Source organism: Rhamphochromis longiceps, linkage group LG20, assembly GCF_057381845.1.
Source record: "Rhamphochromis longiceps isolate RC_006_pf linkage group LG20, R_longiceps_female_GT1.1, whole genome shotgun sequence".
NCBI classification, from domain to species: Eukaryota; Metazoa; Chordata; class Actinopteri; order Cichliformes; family Cichlidae; genus Rhamphochromis; species Rhamphochromis longiceps.
The window spans coordinates 31293085-31319595 of record NC_140576.1 but is presented as its reverse complement, the minus strand read 5'-3'; the positions used below and the strand labels follow the sequence as shown (position 1 = coordinate 31319595).

The 26511-nt window shown below is 40.6% G+C and overlaps 1 protein-coding gene across 1 annotated transcript; it reads left to right on the top strand.

The window, feature by feature from the left end:
* The first annotated feature begins 913 nt into the window (after positions 1-913).
* On the top strand, positions 914-26511 carry LOC146645653 (inactive dipeptidyl peptidase 10). Its single transcript, XM_085392775.1, has 25 exons — positions 914-1362; positions 6794-6908; positions 8255-8350; positions 8530-8624; positions 10158-10229; positions 14112-14164; positions 14760-14841; positions 15304-15424; positions 15504-15658; positions 15945-16042; positions 16210-16333; positions 18654-18695; positions 18776-18880; positions 19502-19593; positions 20412-20459; positions 22443-22561; positions 22654-22701; positions 23002-23100; positions 23375-23441; positions 23578-23772; positions 23872-23926; positions 24021-24120; positions 24229-24287; positions 25027-25099; positions 25198-26511. The coding sequence occupies exons 1-25, from the start codon at positions 1111-1113 to the stop codon at positions 25413-25415; spliced, it is 2583 nt and encodes an 860-aa protein (XP_085248901.1). The 5' UTR covers positions 914-1110; the 3' UTR covers positions 25416-26511.

Sequence of the window (26511 nt, the reverse complement as noted above, 5' to 3'; positions counted from 1 at the left end):
CAAGAGCACGTAAGTGGAAAAATAACGACTTCCGAGTTTGGACTGTTAATGCCGTTATGCTGCGGCTGTCAAAACACAGACACTCTATAAAACATATACTGCTCATGCCAGCAAGTAATATGGCCAGAATCTGCAGGGCCACGGATACACCAAAAACTATAATTACCATCCTTAACCTGTTTGTGTCCAACAGAGGTCATAATTCAGTTAAAGTTTTGTTTTTAATATAGCACCAGTTCGCGACAAGAGTCGCCTCAAGGCGCTTTATACCGTAAAGCAAAGACCCTATAGCTTTCTGGAGAAAATCCCCCAAATCAGGCAGCCCAATTTGTGCAAGCACTTTAAAGAAAAAAACAACAACTCCCTTTTAACAGGACGAACCCTTCTGCACAACCAGGATCACAGCAGGGCAGCTAAGAATTTTACACTGTATATCAAACTCTTCCGTGTCAATTTTTGATTATTGCTTTGCTTGAAATTAATTATATATTTTAATGTTTTTAGAGCATAACGTCCCAAAGGGCTTTCGCTTAGACTGTGTTTATTAATTTTTATGCATAATTTATTATTGAAATTTTTTTAAATAAACCTATAAAAATAACTATCTTCACCTTATAATATGGGTATGTTTCTATTCGACAGGAGTGCAAATAGTTTCCCTTTTTCCATAATAAATGTGTTCTGTTCGACCCCCTAAAACACACATCCTTAACTTTTAACTTTTCCAATCATACTTTTAAAGCAATACTATTCTTCTCTGGCCATATTATATTCATAATTGTGTATGAGCTAATCAAGTCATGACAGATGGGCTAAATGTGTCTATAGAAAGGTCCTTGCCTATTGTGGTTCTCCTTATATTAAAATAGGCGTTCACTGCGCTTTAATTTACTTATAGAGGCAATAGTCACGCTATTAAATTATAGCACTAACCTTTACCTGTGCTTTTACGTTAATCTGGCTTATATCACCTCCAACATGTTTTATTGTTTTATAATTACGCATTTTAAAGGGGGACTGGAAAAGCTGAACAGCTGGAGTCGCCTACGGTTGTATTTACATGCCCAACAATGTTTTATCATGATTAATAGCCTAAAAACAGATGAGTGAATGAACGAAAGGCACCCAACCAGAGAGAAACTGAGGCGGAGAGAGACGTTTAGAGGGAGTGGGTTGGTTGAGTGTGGGGAGGGGGACCACCAGCCCACCGAGGACAAACTTGCAAGAAGCAGAGGATACAGAAAAGGCTCCGCAAGACAACAGTGCAGCAGCTCGGCGAGTTTTGAGGCTACAGAGGCAGAGCAGAGCTTGCAGCGGATAACAATGATTGCAACAACTCAACAAAATATGACCACGGATCTGGTATGTGTGCATTTTCTTTTGTTTTGTCCGCACTTTTTTTTCTTTCTTTTTAGATTCAGAGCACGTGTATGTGTGTGAGAGAAGGGGGTGTTTTGTGATGTGCAGTGAGGAATTGGTGTTTTTGCCTTTTCGCCCGTTCACACTTTTCTTCGTTAATATCCATCACCTGGACAGGCTTGACTCTGTGCACTGCGGTGCAGGCTGGGCTAACGTCCGGTCGTTGTCACTCCTACATTGTCTTTCTGTCCCATGCAGACTTTTTCAGCAAAATATCTGCACCAGAAACAATGCCCATTCCTCCAACAGTCAGACGTGAGAATTTGTTCTAAGAGACTGTCCCCTCCAGCGTGGACCTGCACAGTGATAAAGAGGCAGGCTGCGCTGTATGATTGATCAGCCCTCTGCTGCATAGATGTCTTGTCAATGAGCAAAGATTATGAGCCAATATCTTCTTTTTACACTTTAAACCCTTGCTAGTTATGGCACATACTCCATAATATCTGTAATTCTGATTCCATACAGATTCCCTATTCAAATGTAACATTCATGTATTTTCATGAGTAGACAGTTTTGCCTCTAAACAACTTGTGAGCTCACTGATATGCATTTACATGTAATGTTATTGCACAGGATGTGATCTGCAAGATTCATTTCTGCCTTTCATTCACCGATGGTGTGTAAGTGTGGTTGCATTATAAATGGTTTAATGTAAAATTGAAAATACACGTAAGTTAGGTGGCATCATTTGTAAACTCTGAATTTAACCCTTAAATTAAAAAATAAATCTTGAATTATTCAGGAATTTTTATTGGCTGCTCTTCAGCAGAGTCCATTTTTAAATCTTGGCAAGTCAAATAATGAACAGGTCAAACTGTCACTCTTCTTGGGAAAGGGTTTCAATCAAGTGGTCATTAGAACAGGGCTACCCTGAAGGTGAAAGTGTTCAAGAGACTAGATTGAGTAGTCTAATTATATCTAATTAGTACGTAGCCTATTTGTGATACAGATCACAGAGATGTCTGGCATTAAATGACACACTAATATTTAAGTCTTTTACTTACAAGCTGATGAGAGGAAGTATTAATGAAATCATAGTCTAAAAGAATCTTTTATTATAATCCTTCTGCACTTTTGTCTCTTTCAGAGGGCCACAAACGGCTGTGAGGCTTATAAATATTCCATTAGCTGCAAGTGACACAGCATCTCAGTGCAGTCTCCAATCAATATGCGAAGCAATTAATGAGACAATAATATTTGTTCATTTTCAATAAGAGGGTTTGTTGCTGCTTCACTGGGTTATAGACTCTCACCTGTCTCAAGTCAGCGAAGTTCAAATACTATTGACACTATATAAAGCCTAGTATTACAAGACTGCAATCTACAGCCTCACGAGGCACCACCTGTCTCTTGGCCTTTGGACCAGAAAAGAAAAAAGTGAAAATGACTTGTGTCGTGTGTTGGTGTGTCAAAATATTAGATAGAGAATGTACAAAGTGGATTGTGGATTCCACTTAATGTGACAATCATCAACAAAATAAAGCATATTTGTGTCAGAAAAACACAGCGCTTTGTTTGTGGTTCAGTAAATCCCTGCCATTAAGGAATGCAACTAGCAGTGACAGCAATATTTTTTATCCTTAACGCTGGTTAAGTGCCAGCATGACACTGGGAGCTCTTACACTGAACCTATTACGTGTATATCATTTGCTGGTATCCCTTTAGAGCTTGCTAAAAAATGGCATGTTCGTTTTTTTTATTTGTACTGTAACTCTATATCTCACCCGTAGCTCTCCCACATGTGTTTCTACTGATGCTGCTTATTTCCTAAGGCAGGAGCTTGGCCACTTTGAGTGGCTGGACACGCTGAGGAAAAGCTCCCTTGTACAGCAACCTTTTGTACAGTAATTTTCGTGCGTGTGATGGGGAGCATGAAAAGAAGACAGGGCAGCCTTGCAGCAGTAGAGGCTAAAGCAGCCTTTCATTTCACTAAGGCTTTTGCTGCATTGTCTGGTAATAGCCTCGAGGGCAAAAAGAACTGCCCTGTTCCATATGGTGTCCTACCACCTACTGTTTTTTTTGTGGGGGTTTTTTTGTGGGGGGGGATAAGAAACTAAAAATCATAATTCTGGTGCAGTGAGTTAGAGCACTGAAGTTCATGAAAGACAGCCTTAGATACGGATCAGTCTTGATGTCATTACTACAGCAGTTTGGTTACCATTTATTCAAACTATGCTAAAGTTAGCAGTCTGCTCTAATGATGACTTTCATTTTTAATGAAGGGAAGGGGAAATATTGACAAGATAATGCATATGTGGGTTATCTGCAGATGTCCCTTGCAACCTGTTATTGTGAATCCTTAAAATCAGGAAGCTTTTGTTTATATCGAGGGCTGTATGTGACTGCCAATACATCTCTCCCTTTTATATGTTGGTAGTTATTTCGTTGATGCCTTCTCCAATGTTTTGTGTGCAATAAACATTACTGGCCAGTATTAAGGGATGGGGTGGAGTAGGGTGGGTGCCCGGAGGTATGCAAATCTACAAGCAGAATCCCTGAACAGCCTGCATTGGTTTCTTCATTCCCCTGCATGTGATTTATTGTTGGATGCCGCAAAGACACAGAAGATGGAGTTAAGGAGGTCTCCTGAGCCTAATTTATGAATTCTGAGCGCCGCCTGGATTCTGCGCAACCCAGTTGTGGTGCATGGCTGTGCAGACTGAGTAATTGTGTTTGGCGTGACTTGCTTTTGTAGTGTGCAAACTCGATCAATACAGTTCAAATTGTCTGATTTTGTGTGCACTTCATTGAGGAAAGGGGGCCAGTTTGTTTGTGTGCAGGTAAATAAGCAATTGCTTCTATTTAGTGTAAATTCTAAGTCAAAATGGTAGAAGGCACAAAACAGGCTTAGTTTTTGTGAGGTTCTTCCACTAGGAGCTGTCATATATTGCAGGAAACAGTGTTTAAGGAAGAGTGTCTATCTAAAAGTTTTCTCAGTGGCTGTATTCCCACTGTTAATTGTTTCCCATTGGACCTTGTACACATTATTGATTCTATGATTTGGCTGAATGAAAAGCCTGTGGCTCTGCTGGCAAATGTAAGACCTCTCTCTCTCTTCAAATTCAGTTCTGCATGGTTCGCCAAAACTCCTCTCACGGGGATGCCTTCAGGATGAGTTATCCACAGAGGTATTGCCTTTGATTTGCAATCTTGCACCCTCTGGTGTTTGACTGACACCACATCCCGGATTCCACTCCAGCTCGTGTGGGATCACGCAGGCTGAATAAAAAGACTGTCTATGTGTGATTCAGTTGTGGTTTGGCTCAGCAGAAAACCCACATGGAGATATTTTTGCTTGTCCGTCAGGGTGCTGACTGAGATAAACCTGGTCTGTCATACAGCTTGTCATCTGTTCGACTGTGACAGCAGTTTGTGCTGCATTAGGTTCCCACATGCTTTGTGACCAGCAGCCAGTAGGCACTAGCAGCTTCGCCAATGTTCACTCTGGGGATTCTGCTCAGTCTGTCTGCTCTGTACCTCATTTACAAGCGTGACAAAACTCCTTATATACTGAAATCTGGGATTATCCCTGTCTGCCTTAACAACAGCGCGACCTTAATTGGAAGTATAGCTTAATGTCTGTGCTCAGGAGAATAATAAGAGCTGTGCATCTCATTAGGCAGATGTTCCAGGTCTCATATTGCTCATATAAAGAGAGAAAGGACGTGCAAGTGTAGTGGTATCAGTTAAGTGAAGACTTTAGTTGAAAATGCCTGTTTTGACTGAAATAACAATGCAGTTTTATTTTATGCTTAATAATGACTGCATTTTACAGCATATCCACTGTTTTGTTATAGACCTTCAATTTTTTTTATAGCAGTTTTTCAAACTTTTAGCCAAAAGTGCTAACTGTGCAATATGATTCAGTAACTGTACTCTACCAAAGTCTTCACATACTATAGGTTTTTTATCTACCAGAAGCAGACTGGGGAGCAATTGTTAACCAAGAGGGCAGGAAAATGTGATAAAACAGTGTTAGACCAGGCAGGAGATACACAGCCTTCAACATTAATCTCCTAGCTCTGGCCTGCACAGAAAGTTCAAACATCGCTTACAAGTTGTCCCTTCAGGTGTAACTGGTTTTAATTTTGAACATGTTACGATACTGCAGCCGAGCAGATCTATTAAAGATGAGACCTTGGCAGGAGTTTTGTGCTGGCAGGCCCTGAGTGTGAAAACATGTAATGTTTTAGAAAGTGGTAAAAAATGTGTCTCAGAACTAAACTTTTGATGCAGTTGGACCCATAAAGAAACACACATGGAAATGAGTTTTTCCAGACATTTTAACTCCAGCTATATAAGTACATCGTCAGTTTTCAGCACTTTAATAGACTAAGTATCGGGGGCTTTAAATCAGACAGTGAAGAGAGGTAAGGGCACATGTGTGGGGGAGAGAAAGTACTAAGATATTAAAGGCTGATGTCAAGGATAGTATGGCACAGAACTGGGGCATCTGGTGTCATGCAGGGAGCACGGAAGAGCAGCAATCTGTTGACCAGTGCACCCCATATGCCCTTCTTCCGCTGCCCTCCTCTTGACAGCCTGGTGGAAAGTGATCAGGACCAGCGAGGTTTTGAGGGCCAAGTCAAAGGGGTGAACAGAAATAATGAAGCCTGAGTTTTATGGCTGCTTTGTGACTGAACTTTCACACTCCAGCAGACGCGCGGCTCCAGCAGTGCCAGCAACTCATTATGAGGGGAGCAGGGCACAGCCTGGGAATCACACACAATTGTGTTTAATTGTGACTGATACTGATGCAGGCTCATTCTATCAGTTTCCCCTGATTGCATTCGGAGGGTACACGAGGACTAGAATCTAAAGTTTGAAATTTTTTTCTCTTGGTAATTGCTTGTTGTTTGTTGCTCATCATATTATCTTCTTCTTCCTTTTATTGCCTTTTTAACAACTTCATCCAGTGCTGTCGTTTAAATCCCGACACACAAAGCAGCTCTTTGGAGGTGAAGTATGAGATAGCTTTTTTTTTTTTTCTATAAATGCACACAAGAACAACACATTTCTCAACAACTCTTTAACTCATCCCCCTCTGTTTTAGCTGTACCACATGGCCCATCAGTCATGTAACAGGTGAAATGAAGCAGAGATAAAAAAAAAAAGAAAAAATTACGGCGTGGCTAAAATTGGTGCCGCAATTAAAGACATATCTCTCATATGCAGCAATTTTGTGCTGTTCTCATATGGAAAATTGGTGTAATTCAGTGAGAGCCCTACGATGCTGAAGGCTGGTCTTAGCCCCCTGAGCCTGTCGGGGAGAAATTTCTGTGACTGTGGAAATGAAGCAGCACTAATGTCCTCCTCCTCAGCTGTTCTCGCATTCATCACAGTGTTTGTGTGTTTGTGTACTCTTCAACATAAGGACCTGGGCAGTACAGATGGTCCTCCGAGGAACTGGAAGGGCATAGGGATCGCCATGGTGGTGATCCTGGCTGTTATGTCTCTGGTCATTCTCTCCGTCATCCTCCTCACACCTGGTAAGAATGTTGACAAAGAAAATGGTTAAAATAGTGGGAAAGATGTTGGGGAAAGTAAAAGTATCATAGCAGAGAGGAGATGTTTTAAGGAGCACTGAAGAACCTCTAATGCAGTGCTGATTGCATACACTCCTCATAAGTCTATAGTAGGGCAGGGAATATATGAGGCCAGCAGCCAGGCAGCTTAGCTTAGTTGCATAAAGACTGGAAACAGAGGGAACCAGCTGCCTTCTTTCCAGAAGTAACAGGATCCTGCTACCAGCACCTCTAAAGCTCACTAATTAACGCTGTCTCTCCTGTTTGTTTAATCCTGACAAAAAAACACAGTGTAAATACAACCGTTTATGGGCTTTTAATTTAGGTGACAATTTCTTGGCCCTGAGCAGTTGCCAGGCAACCAAGGACAAATTCAGGAAGCTATACAGCCAAACTAGAGAGAACATAAAAACCTCCAAAAGTGACTTCTTGGGTTCACATTTTAGATTCAGTAAAGATTAAACAAACAGGATATATTCTGTTAATTAGAGCTGCTGGTAGATTGTTATTGTCAGGCCAGGTTAGCGGTTCCCCCAAGGCTGCTCAGTGAATATAAATTCAGATCCAAGGAGTCCAAAAAAAGGAAAAGGGCGTTGTTGTAAATTGCATTTTAGTAGTGGTAGGTATTTAATAACGTGGAAAATGTTTAATGGGAAATCATAAAATGAGTTGACTCAAATGCCAAAATATCCCTTAAAGCACCGTGCTATGATTTAAAAGTCCGACTTTGTGATGGTTAATAATAGATTAGTTCACACACTCAGATACTGAATTCAATGACTGAGTGAGGTGGCTTCTTTGGGCTACTGACAGTTCTGCGTGGACAGCTCTGGAGTCTCATGAAACTCTTAATGTTCTTCTTCAAGAGAGGAGAATTATTATTAAATTTAAATAGCAACATGGCTCCATAACTGAGACTTATGTGGTAATGAGACATCTGCCCTGTGCTCATAATATGGTAATGACACGTACAAATATTAAATGCACCAATGCTCCTGTAGCTGTACTGTGCTTGATGCCATACTGAGTCCCTTTAAAGAACTGAGATGTCTGTTTTACTACTGATAATTTTAGGCAAGCTCGCAGTGGTACTCCCCCCCCCCCCCCCCCCCCCACACACATCTTTACATTATAGAAAAATATTCCACTGAGTGTTGCAAAGTAATAACAGTAACTTTGAGTATGCAAAATATGAATCCAAGATGAAGCAGGAATGTAGGCCAAGTTGCGAAAAGCCTCAGACTTTGCATTTCTGTAAACAAAGGAGAGTTTTTGATGTGCTAGTTATCGCTGTCTCTTTGCTTTTAAAGACGAGTCTCACTTGTTACTTCGCTCCCATCTCACGATGGAGGACCTCGAGAGTGAAGAATTTAAGATTCATAACCCCTGTGTGGCATGGCTGAATGGTAAGGATCCATATTCTCACTCACAAATCACTCTTCATTGATAAAGTCCTCATAACAGTCTGACGCCTCTTTAATGAGGTCACCTACGACTGAGCCACTGGTTTGCAGCAGCAGCCACTGGTTCTGTTCTTTCATTCTAATAGCACAAGACCTTCTTCTGTGAACTCAACCTTTTTTAGAGAACGAAGTTGCTCTTCGCACCAGAGAGGGACATGTCCTGTCGTTCAGCCTCACCAGCAACATAACCACAACTCTGCTGGACAACAGCTCCCTGGTGAGTAACAGGAACACTAAACTTTTAGAGAATAGATTTCAGTATACACAATTGATCATATCCACAGAGGCCTGGGCACACTGATGCTCAAATAGACAGATTAAGAGGAGTATGCTGTATTTCCCACTGCTCCACATCCCACACTTCAGACAAAAAAAGATTTGGAAGAGTGACAGCATCGTCTAATTTCCCCCCCAATCTGGCTGCTCTGTGAGCCCTCAATACGAGCCTTCAAAAAGAATTTCCCAAGCAGGGGCATCATTTTGAACGCCGCCTCTGCACGACACTGACAGACTTATGTGGGTCATTGCCGAGGAGCTTAAAGCAGGGCTGTGCTGTCAGGTTGAGAAGTCACTCCTCGGTTTTGGGATAGAGCGTTTTTTCATCTTTGCTGCTGTTTCCAATTCCAGAAAAAGATTTTTTTTTTGGTATGAAGAAGTATACAGGATTTCCTTAAATAAATGAATCGCTGAGACAGATCCACCTAAATATAGTGTCTATCCTTAAGATAAAAAATTCACATTAAATCAGTAAAACTTTATTTCCAAGAGTTTCGTACCTGTATAAGAGACAATGAAGAACGAGTGAATGAAGATTTTAATGAAAGCAAAAACATGGGAAGCAAAAGCTAGATCACCACAAGCCTTAAACACATGGCACATGTTCTCATGACACAAAACTGGCTTGTAAGAGGGATTTTTAATTAAGTCATGAATTATGGAGGAAGTCAGTAATCTGAAGAAGGAATTAGTGTGACATGGAGTTTTAGCTAGAAAATGTCCTCGAGAATTTTAAACTAAACTATAATCGTCCCACAGCTACTTGGTTTAAACTAGAATATAAAACATTAAAACTGTCGAAATGTGAAGGAGAACAGTAGATTAATGTTTGAAGGTATGTAGCTTTTTTATAGCACTGAAGAACAAACAGTAGTTTTGGTTATTTGTGAGTTTTCTGTGTATATCTTGTTACACACTGAATAAAAGGACTGAAGAAATCTTTGTTTTAGTGAATACCACAATAGTGAAAAGAAGACTGATATTCTGTCGGCAGTGATTTATATTTGATGGTCTTTGGCTTTGTTCTGGATACATGAAAGGCTGGAGACCCCATACACAACAGAGGAAACAAAAATTACAGGATATATGACGGTTATTAAGTTTAATGTGTGTGTGTGGCTCAGTTTATTCAATGTCACTTGGAAATACACGTTATTTCCACGTTATTTACATCATATTCTTTCCTCTGTGACTTTATGTGGCATTTGCAAGATGTGCAGAAATCACAAAATTATAAATGCATCATCGGCATCATAATAATGGGCTGCTTATGTTTCCAGTAAAGCAGCTATAGAAAGTACAAGACAGACATGATTCTTGAGGAAAAACTCGACATCAGAGAATAACAGTCACAGGCTTTATTTGAAATGATAGAAGGCAGTTAAAAGTGGAATTATCATACTAAATATTCTAAAACATTTTGGAATGAAAAAGAAGATTTTCTAATAAAGCGTTGTTGTCTTTTTTTCTGTAGGACCTGACCACTACTCAGTTCCAAGTGTCTGCAGACAAGAGGTTTGTCCTCTTGGCATATAACATTCGACCGGTAAGTTGCCTTTGAATGACAAGTGGGCTCAGACTTCCCCAGAAAGAATCATCAATCTTATCCAGAAATTATCCAGGGTCATGAATTATCCACTAGTATCAAAGACAAGCTGTTATGACTCACAGACCACCATATGTCTGACAGGCCACTAGTGACAAGCAAAACAATTGTGACATGCATCCTGATCAGAGCCTCAATGAAAAAACGAGGAGAAGAGCAAGAACAGAAGGAGTGTGAGGAGAAAAGAGCGTGTGAGTGAGCTCATTTATGCAACTGCAGCAATCTTCAGCTCCATAACACCACTTGCTCGATGACTGGGTTAACATATGAGGGGCTGAATATTTAAACTGGCTGATGGCACGACGTGCAGGGAGTTGACGAAAGCTTTGAATGTGATTGCCGTGAAGAGTTTAGCACACAAGTGCAAATGGGGGATGGGGAGATCAAGGAGATGAAGAGGTGAAGTTGGAGCTGCAGTAATGAAATCACCTCTGCCTGTTCGGGGGGGGATTTTAATGAGAATCTGACGAGAATCTCGATTGCAGGTGGTTTCAGATCAGCGCTGGGGTGGACAAAACACAGATCTTTTGCTCACTTTACTTTTAACACCGCGTAGCTCTGTGTCTCCACCCCCCACCAGCCACCTCGCTCTCTAAATGCCCTCATGGTTAATAAATAGGTGAATCTTTCTTCAAAGGGAAGGCAAGTTGTGTAATGTGCAAGTAATCGATGAGGCAAGAAAACAGAATTAGGAGGAAATGAAGGCTCTCAGCACATTTCCCTGAGTTTTTATTAACAATCTTTAAACAGATTTTTATGCTTTCTCGGTCTCTTCTTTATTCAATCTCACAGCCTTTTCCATTTCTCTGGGTTTCCTTTAGAGACCTGCTTTTGCTCTAATCACTGCGTATCATATTTTCTCTGTGTGGGGGGAACGAATGAGCCTGTTGCTGTGTTACAGCATCATCACAAACACAGTGCATCCATTCTAACTAAATTATTGAGCGGTTAGTGGGGATTCAATCAGCTTTCACACATTTCTATAGAGAAAGGGCTCAGATCCGTGCCCAGATTGTGGGTTGCTTTGGTTGATCGTACTCTATGTCATTAGCATACTTCCTTTGATATCAGCAGGAAATGTCCTGTCTAATCTGTATGCTCAGAGTGTGCGCATACTCGAAGAAATCAGAGACAATAGGCATGGCACCTGGAATCGTTTGTTTATTTAGAAATAAATTTCTGTGTTAGCATGGCTGGCATATTGTCAGTGTGCGCGGGGGCTATTCCTCCTCCATGCTCCTCTTTTCTGTGGCTGCCTCCTTCTTTCTCCTGCTTCATCTTCCTCACTCTCACTCACTTTTTTCTGTCTATCTCTGGGGGGATTTGTGCTGACTGAAGCAGTTTGCGCCAGGCAGCGGCTTTGCCGTTCAGAAGAGCAGATAGTGGTAGGGAATGAGAGGAAAAAACACAGAAAGCAGTGGGGAAAGGCAGTAACGATGGAGGAGTTTGCAAATGGGATATGCATCGCTTGACCTTAGATACAATGCCCAGTTGAAATTAGTCAGAAAGAATACCCAAAAATGTCCGAGATACTAGAAGGAGAGAGCTGTAGTAGAGAGAGAAATGTGTGTGCAGGCTATGTGTAAAGTTAAAAGGCTTCTTTGGATTTTGTACTACCTCTAGAGGCTTTAGGGGAGAGTTGTGCCCCGTGAGTGAAAATAAATGGATTTTGATAAGAGAGTATGTGCATAAGTCAGTTAGGGAATTTTTCCACACATAGGAACAAGAGAAAGCAGGTTTCCTACAGGAAAATATCTTTTCTTAAAGCTTATTTGAATTAAAGAGGTTTGCCTTAAGAGTTTCTTTTCTGTGTGTGTGAGAGCAGAAAGGCAAAAAAGAGAGGACGTACATATTTTCAAATGAGTGATGTTGAAATAGTTCAGCGGCGGTGGAGGTTACCAGGATTGATGAGCGGAGGCAAATGAACCGGTGCCTGCCAAGACAGTGTAGTTTCGGGACAAATAAAAAGCAAAGGGAGTTGGGTCTGCACTCTGCAGCAAACCCTGATGGGTGCTTGTATCAAAGGCAGCGCATTGTGGGGCTGCTAAGTAATGCATGTGAGGCAGGAACAATGTTGAGAAGGAAGGATGCTATTATCTCCGCATTGTGAGTTTTACGTTGTACAAAAGCCTCTAATAACTGTGCTCCTGCAAAGGGTGCTGTAATCTCTATACGCAGTCTTTGTCACATTATCCAGCAATATCTTCTGAGAATGTAATCATGTGTTGTGCCCATACCCCCCTATTTGGCAGCATGGAGGGGGTGGGTAGTAAAAGGGAGGCTGACAGGCAGCACGATCTGGAGGATTTATGATATGTTACTGGCAACCACATTAGAATTCACTCTGCCTCTTTATGACAGATGCTCTCACTCTCTCTTTCTATTTATCACACAAACACACAATAACACAGAATCTGCCAGTGATGTTAAATCACAAGCAGAATCTTTTGGTTTCTAAACAAATCACAAATAGCTGATTTGGTATGGTGCTGACAGCAGTGCTGCCCCCTTTGGTCTTGAAGACTGATACCCCCCTTTAACGTCCTGTCGCGGCTCCTTTCACTCTATCTTCTTCCCTCACTTTCCCTTTTGTGTCCACCACTTCATGTTATCCTCTTCCTTTTCTTGCTCCTGTTTTGTGTTGTGAACAGCTCTTTTTCTGCTCCACCTAATGCATAGCCCCTCATGCGCAGCCGTTATGCTACAATCAGATTTCGATTTCATTTAGATAGCCTTAAAATTTATTTCCACTCCTTTATCCCTGCAGCTTTAGCGCTGTGTCATTTCATTCATGCATTTTCTAACAACAGACAGCACTGAAGAAGGGGGGAAAAAAAATCCAATTTCACTACTAAATGTGTTGTATAGAGGATGTGACATTTAATTTCTTTAGGGATTGGTTTTCCAGGTGGCTGGGGCCCTTAGTGGCCAGTGGGCAAATGCTGCTTCCAACTCTTTGCTTGAAAAAAGAGGTGTGCAAATCAATATTTTGCCTTGAATTCATTAGCTATTGCTTTGATCAGTTGCAGTTAAGAGACACACTTACATGCACAAATTCGTTCACACACGTGTTAATTTAATTATTCAGAGCTTCTGATGCTTTTCTAAGGTTTGCGACACAGCTGCCAGCCACTATAGAGCTCAGTGTGAAGGATATTAACCTTAACGATGCTGTTTAATGGGAATGTCTGTCTTCATTTTTTGTGCTTTTCTTTCACATGCCATGTCTTTGGTTTTGTCTCTTTTGCTCAGTCTTGAAGGTCCAACTTTCTCTTATTCACTTGAGATCTCAGTTATGATGTAATATGGATGAAATTGCTGCCAGTAGTTTAATGACTCCTGCAAATTAAGTCCATATCACTAAGACGTAAAGATGTGATTGGCTCAATAAAAAGTAGGGGAGTGTTAAAATACCATCTACTAAAAATGATTGCATATGCAAATACTTACAGCACGAAGCAATTTTCCACTTCCATTCTAGCTTAGGTGAAAGAATAATATTAAATATAACTATTATCAGTGAAATATTTATAGGCTCACTAAACCTTTACCTTTGTAATTTTGGAATAAAATTATGCTGCTCCTTTTTGCCAGGTAATAAGCCACTCGACTCAGTCTTTGCAGTGATTTCAGAAGCACTTAGATGATGCAAACACAGCTCCTTGTTGCTTATGCTTAACTGTAAATTTTTTTGTCATAATATTTGTCTCATTTGCATTTAACCTTAATTGTACATGCTCAGGTGCATGTGTGAGCACTAAAGTATGTGTTTTCATCTATGTGCGGCACACCTTTGTGCATGATATCCTCTACCTTTTTCAGGTGTTCTCTCAGTCCTTCACTGCCTCCTATGCTATCTACAGTGTGGCTAATGGGTAGGTGGAATCATCACTGCTAATGCATGGGCTGCACTGGGCATGAGCGTTACCAATGCAAGCAGACCTGCAGATTGGAAAAAAAAAAAAAACTTTCCCCAAAGCGTGTTTCATTTGAATCAGTATTTCATGTTTCTTTCAGACGTCCATTCATTTGTCAGTGTTCTTTCCAGGCTCTATAAGGTTTGTATTGTACTTCAGATTTCACTGCCTGAGAATCATATTCAGCATTATCTCTGGGAAAAAAAAACTCTTTGGTAGCTGTGAGTGATCCCTTGAAATTCTAAGGAGTTATTCTGAAAAGGATTTCTGGAGGACCTGCAATATTGCCCGAGTATGCCTTGGAGAAAAATGTTTGCCTGTCCTAAGGAAATAAAAAAAAAATTGTGGCTAGAAATATAGAAAAAGAAATGTTGCACTCTTGCATGAATCAGCCCCGTTCTCTGTTTCATTTTCCCTCTCTGCATCTTGCCCCTTTGTTCTCACAGTGCAGTAGCTCCCTCAAGGGCAGGGCTTGGATGGACCTTGGATGGCTTCAAAGAGGAGAGTGTTCCCTAATGGAGGGCTTATGTTTGAGTTTTTGTGTGTGTTTCAGGGATCTGCTTGAACTCGGCCCTCCAGAGGGGCAGAAGGCAGCATTACAGTACGCTTCCTGGGGACCTCAGGGGAACCAGCTGGTAAGTGAGGGCCTTACTCATGTGTTGTCATCTGCATCAATTAAAACTGTCAGTATGGTGGAAGTGTTTATCACCCTTTAAAATCCATAATAATGCTGAATGCCTCCTCCATTTGACATAATTTTATTCATCATAACGTCAACGGTACAATATCTTATACAATGAACTCCACCTGAAGTGGCTGTTGCACTGTAATGGGGTTTTGTGCTCATAATACATATATAATTCATCTACCTGACCTGCAATGTAATTGGCTTTTGCTGCTATGTCAGTGCTCATCTGCAGCTTATTAACTGGCAAGTGAAGATGTATTGGCTCCCACCCGTGTGTGTGCTAGCCAATGATTCATTCATTCTTGGAGGGTGTCCGCTTCTCGAATCATGGAGCCAGCAATGAAGTCTGCAACCTTGCTGTCTTTGATAATGGATTGGCGGTGCTTTCTGTCTGTGCTGCTCATGCCAGGCCTTTGTGTTTGACGGAGATATCTACTACAAACCAAGTGTGACCAGCGAACCCCTGCGTCTTACATCCACTGACCAGGAGCAATACGTGGTGAACGGCCTCTCTGACTGGACTTATGAAGGTAAAATGTAGTTCATCTGCTGACTCTCCAGATTCATACTTTTACTTTGATATTACAATAGTTCTTTCTTCCAAAACAGAGGAGGTGCTGCTACAATATGCCGCCCACTGGTGGTCTGTGGATGGTGCCCGCCTTGCATACCTCAGCATCAACAACTCTGTTACACCTGTGATGGAAATAACTCATTTCTTAGGTGGTCTCTACCCCTCCAATGTGCTCTTCCCTTACCCTAAGGTGAAAACAGCTAAGCACTTTGCAGTCACCAAGTGTAGGCAGTTTAGAAAAATGCCACTGTTTCATCATTTGAAGTTGAGTTCGCAAAACTATAAAATAAACTATAAAGGGGAAAACAAAGGGTCTTTCTGAAGCAGCTGTGCCTCAGCCTGAACCAAAATAGCGGACTGACAAGTAGTGCAGTAGGTCTCTTGCTGTTTGCATGACTAAAAAGATTTGCTTTTATAAAGAGCATTCATTTCATATTTTTTAAGTTTATTTTATCTGGGGGGGGTTTTCTTCACAGGCTGGCTTAAGTATCCCATCAGTCAGTCTGTTTGTGGTGAATCTGTATGGTCCAGCTCACACTCTGGAAATGATGCCTCCGGACTCCCTCAGAGCCAGGTAGCACACCTTCGTAAATGCTGAAACAGAATAAGCCTTAAAGGATTCAAAGCACACCTGAAATTACTACACGTGTCCAAAGTTTTCTTGCTTGTTTTCCTTTTTCTTTCAGTTTCTTTGCACCACTTTCTAATACTTTCTTCATGTATCCTTTTTTTTTTCTTCAGAGACAACTACATATCCATGGTGACTTGGATCAGCAGCACCCGGCTCGCAGTTCGTTGGCTGAATCGTGCACAGAACCAATCTGTGCTCTGTGTTTGCGAGGCTACCACAGGGGCATGCTCAGAGGTGAGCGGTCATCACTTGTTCCACATTAGTAATCTGAGCACCTTCTGCTGCAATATACAGCTGTAATAGAATTTTTTGCTTCATTTACACAGTGTTGGGAGTTAAGATTGATTTCCTTAAGCTCCCAAATCTCCACTGACTGGATTAATATTTAAGGTCATTTGCTGCATGAGAAGAATATTCAGTGATGTACTGCAGTATTTTAGTCCTGCTGCTCTTCTATAAATCCTCACAGATCTCACTTCAATATTCCAAAATATTATATTAAAGGGGACCTATTTTAATATATCCTTCTTGTCATGTATACAGTACTGTGAAAAAAATGTTAAGCGAGGCCTCATTTTGCTTCCAAGGCGCCAGACTCGCTTGTAACTTTTTGAAGAGGTCTTGAGCAAGAGTTCTCCAGGTTTTCAAAGTAATGTCTTTTAAAGTTTTTCTTTGGACATTGGCGGCTTTTTCCCTCATTTTCCGTTCGATCCTTGTACCTGACCGTTTTCAGAAGAATCTCTGTTTGTTTGTTAAGGCAAGTAACACAGAACGATGAATCATTCGAGCATAAAAGCGGCATCTAATTCAAGGGATGAACCACTGCTGTGTCTACACATAGCATACAACTTAGCAAATAAACAAATTTACTTGTATCTCTGGGGACTTTCCTACTAGCAGCCTGTCCCGAGAAGCACAATTTGTTCTCATTTCCCATCTACAGAAGATGAACAGAAAGTCATGTACTTAGGAAATTGTGGGGAAAAATCCAGCAAACTCCTGACACAGGACTTAAGAGATCTATCTGGCCCTTCAGTTCATCCATCTACTGTTCACTGAAGCTTCATCAGAAATGGTTTCAGTGGAAGGGTGGCTGTCAAGAGTTTTTTTTTAAGGAAAGGAAACAGAAAAAGAGGAAAAAGTCTGAGGTTTGTCAAGTTACAACCAGTGGATTCGATTTTGAAAATTTTGGTTCAAATCATCATCACTACAGTCTGATAGTTATAGAAGAAATGGGACTCACTCCCAAGGTGTAATATAATGACGATTTGTCACGTCCCGTGGTGTTCCTGAGGAACGTGAAAGGTGTCCGTCCGCGTTCTCAGGCTACGCGCCGAGTTATGGATGTAATCCAGTAGAATGACACTCCGCAGTAATATACGTTCCAGCCATGTATTCCAGCCCTTACCATAACCTTATCCCTAACCTTAAACAGCACTTTAACGATGTTAGATAGTGTTTCCCAAAGCCATTTAAGTAAAACAAACGTAAATGTGTAGATTCATTCCAAGCGGTTCTCATGTTTCCTCATTTTTCCAGTCACGTAATCCAGGGACGTGTTGGGTGGCCAGAAGCGTAATATATTGACGATTTGTCACCTAGCGTAAAATGTTAAGCTTTGGGAGTGAGAACATGTTGTGGACTGATGAAGACAAATTCAAAATATTTGGTTTGTATTGTCATCAGTATGTATAGAAGGGGTCATGTGAGAGATCAAACAGTGACTGTCTGCAGCTATAAAACACAGTGAAGGCCTCGTCATGGTTTTGGGCTGCCCTTCAGCCAGGGTTGTTGGAGATCTTATCGAAAATGAATTATGAACACAGAAAAGTACAGATTTTGATCCACCATTCAATAACAGAACAAATTATGTTTTTGACATATATACTGTATTTCTATTTATGTTTGCATGTTTCAGTACATTGCTGCATCTATTTCCCATTTTCCCAGAAAAATATGAGGAATTGAGGGGTGGCTCAAGACTTTTGCATAGCCCTGGAAGCCAAATCCTGACGTACTAGAGTGCTCTAAATGCTTGGTTTCTCTAAGTTTTTTTTCTGTGTGAGCACAAAAGCCCCGCCCATACAGTTCAGACCCTGTGTTTGTGAGGGGCAAGCAATCAAAAGAAAGCTGGCTTAAAGGAAGAGGAAAGGGAGCTAGAATGACTTGTGTGTGACAGTCAGACGATGTGTTATCAGAGGTTGCGCTAAAGCACGCTGTACTGGAGCCCAATAATAAAAACACATTAACAGAATTGACTAATCCTGAAGGCTGAAGAAAAAACAGTAAACATTAGAGAAAAGTTGAAAGAATGGAATCCATATTTGTTCAGTGTTTACTGCCCTCTCCTCTACTATTATCTATCTCTACACTGAGAGCCTCGGGTAACTCTATTCAATTAAAAAGTCTAAAGAATAAAAGCTGAACCCTAACGCACAACAATTTCTATTTTTACGCTATTTTCATTTGCTTTAGTTCACTTTTATTGGTATAAAGCACTTTATAACTCATATAACTAATGTTTTTCTACCTTATCTGAAATTAAAATTCACAGAAACACAAGATGGCCATGGACATAATGCAAAACCAGCGACAGGTATGTTGTTCTTTTGTCCTATGAAATCTGTTCACTCCTCTTCTTCTGTCTCTCTTTTGACTGTGTCCTTTCCTTGGCAGGATGTGCCACTGTTTTCAGCAGACGGCTCTGTTTTCTATACCATCCTGCCAGCAAAACAAGGTGCTCGTGGAGAGTTTCGCCACATTGCTGGTCTTGCAGCCCAGGTCAGTTTTGGGAGGTTTTTAAAATAAGCTGTTGTTAACATTTTGGGGGAGGTCACATAAACGCACTGTGATTGCTAATCTCTTCAGCATAGAAGCTAAAGTGTGTTTTTCTCACCGTCTCCTCCATTTCTTTCACAGGCAAAGCTATTTGATTGCATTTATTTTCCCCCTAATTATACAAACAATTGAGTCTTTATCCCCGGAGTGATTTTGCAGATTAATATTTTCTTGGTCCTTCGCTGTTTTTATCTTTGCAGTTTATTTCCATTTTACAGCTCATTCATCTTGAGCAGGGTAATTAAACATGTTTAATGATGCTTTATAAGAAACATAAACTATGCAGGAGAAAATTATCTTTTCAAAGTTAACACCTTTGTAGTTTTTGGGCTCATATTCTGAGGTTTCTCTCCTATATCTCTTTAACTTTAGTTCCCCAAAAAAACGTAATAATTATAAGTACTCTGCCTGCACCTCCCTCTGTGTCAGTTTCTTCGATTGAACTTCATGACCCTTTCTTCGTGTTTGTTGTCGTCTTCTGGCGCATTCTTGCTGTATCCTTCTGCCTATTTTTAGTCAGCGAAGGTGTCTACTTCTTCATCTCTGTGTCTCTGTCTAACGCAGCTTGCCATCCCCTCTGTCCCTCCTCGCTTCTTGACATCAGGGAGCTGGGACGTCACCGTGCTCTGCGCCCTAGACGAGAAGGCTGGAAAAATGTATGTGTGAGCCACAGTGTGTGGTGCTGGGGCGAATACGGCTTTATCAGTGCTCTGTTTCTTACCATGAACGCACAAGTGACAGCGGGTATAGTAGAGTCGAACACTGGCCATAATTATGCTCTGTGAGCTGAGAATAAGTTCTAGATGTGTCAACCTCTGGGGAGCAGGCTCTTTTATCAGGCTAAACACACGTGATTGTAATTAAAAATAACTAAAATGCCATTTTAACATGTAGGATTGATCTCGGTTAAATACCCCAAAGGAAACAGCTTTAACTCTGACTTTGGAAGGCATTGCATCGAATCTGAAGAGCGTAAAGGTTTACTTAGACTGGACCAGAGCAGATTATGGCTTAAATCTGTCTTTATCCTGCTGGGGCCAGAAACCCCACATGAGCTGATTGACTGAGGTGTGAGCATGGCAGACAAGCAAAGAAAGGCAGTTATTTTCAGTCTCAAAGCCCCCAGGTAGCTGCTTTGTGCCTGAAGACAAGTAGTTCTGACTTACAGTGTTCTACTTACATTTGACACAAGTGTACAATCCTATGATTACATTTATACAGGAGTGGATGGTAAGCATGAGAAATACTATACTGTGAGAAAAATCATCATTTCTAATTCTGCCTTAGAAAATAAATATGGCTGATTTTTTATTACATGCTGGAGTATGTAAATAGCTGTAAATAGATTTTTGTCATGAATTATTGATATCTGGAATAATTAGGATGAAGCAGGGGCTCTCAGATGTTATCTGCAGTGCTAGGACTATACTGTGAGTAACGTGCTATAACTATGATTTGTTTTTGTCCTCCTCAGCTATTTCCTGAGCACAGAGGAATCCAGACAGAGCAGACACCTTTACAGGTAATGTTTGATCTGAAATTGTAATTATGGTTTGTAATGGATTATGATATATAATGGTTTGAATGGGGGTAAAGGCCCAGGGACCCAAAGGGTAGGCAGACCTTGATACGGAGCCTCTGTTTAAAGTGATGTTTGAAACCATTGAAAGATGAATGAAAGATTAAAAACCACTCCAAAAACACAAAGAGTAGTTCTCAGCTCAACTACTAATTAGAGATGTACTCCAAAACCAACTAAAATTTCGCAGCCTCACTTCTGGCTGTTTTGAATAACCTGCTTTTAACATTGTTTGTTGTCTCATGCCTTGTGGTGACCTTGGCTACCATTAATCCTTTGCAAAAAAAAATATTTTCATTTAATGAAAATAAACTTATCAGTTGTCAGAATCATTTTCTTAGCTTCATTTCCTTCTCTGACTTTAAGAAGGTGGTTCCCTCATTCATTTCACACTGGCTGTATAATTCTTTATGTACGTGGCAGCTAGTCTTTGCAGTCACCTAAAAAATGCATATTTAATTAAGACGTATTATCTATATTCACCTCTCTGCATTTCCTCACAGGTGATCTTAGTATTGATGTAAAGATTTTATTGCCTGTTTGTAAAATCACTGTATGAATTAGCACCTCCTAACCTCTCTGATCTTTTAACTCCCATCAGACCTTTGTTTTACTTTTTTCTTATTATTCATTACTGTTGCTCTTTCAGCTGAAGGGCATATTGGTCAACTTCTGTTGTTTTTCAAAGTGCTTAAAAATAAGTACCTGACTCTTGCCCAAAGACCTGTTTTTCTATGTCTAGGTACAGAATGTTAATTCAGGATGTCGAAAATACACCCAAAAATATAAAAGTTACTTTACAGTACTTTATATTGCTATAGCAAGTCATGTTATTGTGGAACCTTCAAGATTAAACGTTGCATTAGGAGAAATGCAGTTATTGATACATAAAATGAAACTACAAAAAGGTCACTTAAGTGTTAAAATTGCTTGTCATAGACACTGACCTGATGCAGATTTTGTGCAACATTGTGGCAGTAGTCAGGGTAATTAGATATTTAGCTTATTAACATTACTTGTTCTAACATATAATTAGACCTATAGTCTGCTGCTCTGTTAGCAGCTCTGTGAGGCTGTTCTTATTTGCTAACATTTGCTAATTAGAAGATAACACAAAGTGCAGCTGAGGCTGATGGAAATGTCATTAATGCTCTGGGAACTTGGCCATAAACCGTGACAGACTTAATTTTTTATTTTTGCCTCAGGATGTTGCTAAATGAGAAATTAGAGGATGACCAAAGTAATTTTAATTTATCTCAAATGCAACATAAATGTCTAAGCCAACTTTATCACAATCCGGGCAATAGCTGTCAAGATACTTTACTTAAAACCAAAGAAAGTGGTGTGATGTTTAGTGGGAATGTTAGCAGGATATCATGTGGGGGTCATTAATGTTTCTATAAAATTATCAAATAAAGCTAAGAAAGAGTAGCTGCACATTTTTGCATCAGCTGTATATGAGCCACACCAGCTGCTTGGGCCAGAGTCATTTAAGACAGATGATCTCACCTATGGTAAACCACTTGTCTGTTCCCTCATCAGCCTCCTAGCTTTCATATCTTTTTTATGAGCTTACATACCTTCGGGCTTGGGGAAATGCTTCACCATTATAGAGAAGGGAAGATGGCTTGCTTAAACTTTGTCTATGATTAATACTGTATGAAATTTGTAAGCACTGTGGTGGAGAGACATTTAGAGACTCAACACTGCCTAACAGAGCAATCTGTATAACGACTTTTACGTCTAACCTTATTGAACCCCATTTGTTTCTGAAAAGTCAACTCTGTGAACAGTCTGTCTCTTGACATTGACATTTTCCTTTATATTGCCCCAGTCATTTGTCCCACTCCTGGAGCAAATCAAACTGCTTTAGACTTTCCTGTTCTTTTGAAGTGTGATCAATAATCTCTTCTCTTTTTTTCAAAGCGTGGACTTAGATGGAGTGTTTCAGCGCCAGTGCATTACCTGTAACCTCATAGATGGATGCCGTTTCTATAAAGCCGTTTTCAGCCCCAATCAAACCCACTTTACACTCTACTGTTTGGGTAAATCACCCACGCACGTGCATATTTATACACATACGGGCTTGCATTGCTCAGACAGTTGGTTTTATAATGTCAATTTGAAAAATCCACAGGCCCGGGAATCCCTAAAGTGACGGTTCACAGTACAAAGGAACCCTCCAGTGAGTGTTAGATCTTCTTGTCTCAGTAATGGTAAAGTAATACACACATATACACATACACACCGGCTGTCTGCAGTTTCCCCAGACAGCCTACAGAGAGCAATACATTCAAGCAGAGCCTAAGTGTAAATCCATTACTGTCATGCTTGTGAACACTGCCCTCTGCTTGTGGCTCTCAGTTAGAGCCATTTATGTGAAGATGATATGGAACCAGGTGGCATGCTGCGGCTGTCTTGATGGGGGAAAAACATTAAGACAGTATTGGGGGGGGGGGGTTTGTTTGTCTTTTAATCTCCACAGGGTATGTCGTCTTGGAAGATAACAGCCGTCTGTCTAAAGCTCTGGAGGACAAACGACTCCCTGAGACTCTGTTCAGGACACTCTCAGCAGATAACCATGGTACCGCAAAGACACCGCTGCACTTATTTGTTAAACTCTGTTTGAAGAAGTATACTTAAGCAATCAGTTAATATCATTAGAAACAATGGAGCACTGGCAGAACAAGAATCTCAGCCTGGAAGGGACAACTGTAGTTAAGTATTGACCAAAGCAGTAATTCGTTTTAATTGTTTGTGAGTGATAGTAAAAATGTCCTTCGGTTGGGATGTAATTAGTAACTAAAAAAATAAATGCAGACAAATGTGTTTCTTCAAGCCCCGTTTCCTTTCTGTAGATCTGCACCTGAAGCTATCTCTGCCTCAGGGGTATGAGGCCAACCTGCACCCTCTCCTCATCATTGTGTAAGTATCATTAAACAAGCTTGATAAATGTCAGCTGCCATTTGTTTTGCAACCTGTGACCCCTAATCTTTTGATCGCTCGTCCGAGACTAACAGATTTCGCCACACTTGCTGATCTTATTCCTCTTGTTGTTCAGAGATGGCATTCCTGGCAGTCAGTCTGTAACGGAGGAGTTTGCCCTCGACTGGCCTCAGGTCTTCTCCAGCATGCACAATGTGGCCTTGGCCTGGGTGGATGGCAGGAGCGGGGTTGGCCGTGGACAGAAGACCACTGCTGTGGATCCGCGCAAACTTGGCTCAATGAGAGTCAAAGATTATCTGGCAGTTATAGAGTCAGTCCAGTTATGCTAAAACAGAAGCATTTATAGATTAAATATAAAAATAAATCTTGGTAATTGAAAAACTAAAGGTCTTTTACGTTGTTTCCGCAGGTTGTTAATGCAGCTGCCTTATATAGACGATCGCCGGATGGCCCTCTATGGAAAGGTTATGGCACTTTTCATTTTAGACATTTATTTCCTTTGGATGAAACTCATCGCAGATATAATTGATGTTAACACGTTTCATTTTCTCAATACAGGCATTTGGTGGTTATTTAACTCTCAAGATGTTGGCAGCAACAGATAAGCTCTTCCAGTGCTCAGCTGCTGTGGCACCAATAACTGACTTCAGGCTTTACAGTGAGCAGAGATCTTGTCATTAACTATTCATGTAACCGGGCTACGAAAATTGTGTCACAGCTCAGAGGCTGTTAATTTATCAGAGAAAAAATTTTCTACTGTTTGAAGGTGCTGCATTCTCGGAGAGGTACCTTGGACTTCCTGCAAAGGAGGAACATGCTTACTTGGTGAGACTCTAAAGTTAGTCTAGAACTGAGACATTCAGGAGTCTCAGTGTGTTTTGATGGGTTAAGAGATAACTTGAAGTTGATTGCAAGTTAATCACTAATAACTAAACCATTTTACCAAGTTGTTAATAACAATTTATGGTCATTTTTGAGACTTTAGTTTGCAGAGCTGTTGAATTGTACTGTGTTCCCTCACTGATTTATGAATGGTGCGAAATATTATAAATACATTGATGATAGAATTGTCCTGAACAAAAAACCACAGCCTCATGTAAGATTTCAAACTTGAATAACCACCCTTTAACTTTTTACCCTATTAAGACGACATTTAACGACCTCACCAGTAACCTTAATTATGAGTTTTGACATTTCAGTATATGATATGTATCAATAAATACATGATTTGATGACCATTAGATTAGTTTTTACTGTTTGTTTTTTTCAAAGATAGCCGTCAAGACCACCCTCACTTACTTCTCATATAGACACAGTAATTTTGCTATGTAAGCAACCCTGAAATATGACAGAAACCCAGAAACTGATTGTTCGGTTCAGAAAAGAGCTTGGGTCGTTTAAGGGTTACTTCTAGTCTACTTTCAAGGGGTAGAGAGTTAAACCAATACTAAACATTGAAACTTTTTTTTGTCAAGGAGGGATTTACTGCGGAGCCAGTGTGATAGACTGCTATTATTTCGCTTAGGTGTACCCAATATCTCATCCCCTTTTGCAATCTTTTCAGACTGCCTCCATGCTGGAGGAGGTTAACAAGCTGAAAGATGAGAACTTCCTCATTCTGCATGGAACTGCAGACGGTGAGATCATGTTCATTTTATGAAAAATGTGACAGCTATATTTTTGAGGGGTAAATTTTCCTTACATTATTTGTGGGTTTGTGTGTATTCATCCAAAGCAAGAGTACACTTCCAGCACAGCGCTGAGCTCCTGAGCCGTCTGGTAAAGGTGGAGGCCAACTACTCTCTGCAGCTGTACCCAGATGAAGGCCACATCCTGAGAGAGCCCCGCAGCATCAAACACTTCCAGCGGACAGTGGTGAACTACCTCCAGACCTGCTTGAAGCACAGGCCCCTCCTAGATTCCATAGAGGATGAAGAGGAGGAAGATAACTGAGCCCAGCGTTCCCCTTTCTTTCTTCTGAAGGGACACTCTAAGGATTGTATGCCATCTAATGCATTACCTTGAGTCGGATATCAGGCGCAAGAGCACAGGAGTGGGGACCAATCGCATCAGATCACCTCTTATAACTTCTGGAAACATTGATGTACTGTATAATGTGTTGCACAGTTCCTGCTGTTTTAATGTATGTTTGAGGCCCTATTTGTTTACAAAATTCACTTTAGAAGATGTGGACTACTAGACAGCTAATGATTCTGCTGAGAGTTTACAAAGATTTTAAAACATGCATGTCGTAATGGCTGCATGATGTGGATTAGTTTACATTGCATTTTGGGTGTTTTGCTGATTTTAAATCTTGCCTGCAAAGGCAAAATCTGCCAACAGCCGGGAATACACGACGCACTTTAAAGGAAACTCAGTGTAAGAGATGAATCAGCCTTGCATGTTTAGTGATTTGCATAAAATGCCGTTAAAAGGCTTAAAATCACCCCATCTGAACGAGTCGAGTCTTACAAAACCAAATATTTGGGACAGCTGTGATGCAAGATGTCTGCATCACAAAAGTTAAGTTACAACACAAGCTGTCACCACTGGTCACTGAGCTATGCATACTCTGCACAGTATTTGAGGTTTCACTGTAAAATCAGTTATTTCAAGTTCTTTTTTTATGTAGTGTGTTCCCGGCTTAAATAAACTAAGATAAGGATCATTTTTAGTGTGCCAAATACATTTTGTGGACTTTATCCACTAGTTTTGTTTGCATTTTGTGATTATGAATGACTTTGAGGCTGAGCGTATTTATACTAAATGCTCCAGTTTAAGAATGAAAACAACTGTAGGCCTGTGTACTGTATTTGGAAGTGCAGTACATTTCTGTTTTGATACATTTTAACCATTTCTTGTGTATTGCACAGTTAAACTATTCCTTGAAACAAACTGTTGAGCCATTATGTCACAGTCCACAGATGCTGGGCCTGACCATCAGTCTGTCAACCATGCATGCAGTTGGTATGAAAAGAATGCCATTGATTGTAGACAACCAGCTATTCCTTTCCCCATAAATCCTTGAAAATAAAGTTTCCCATTTTAC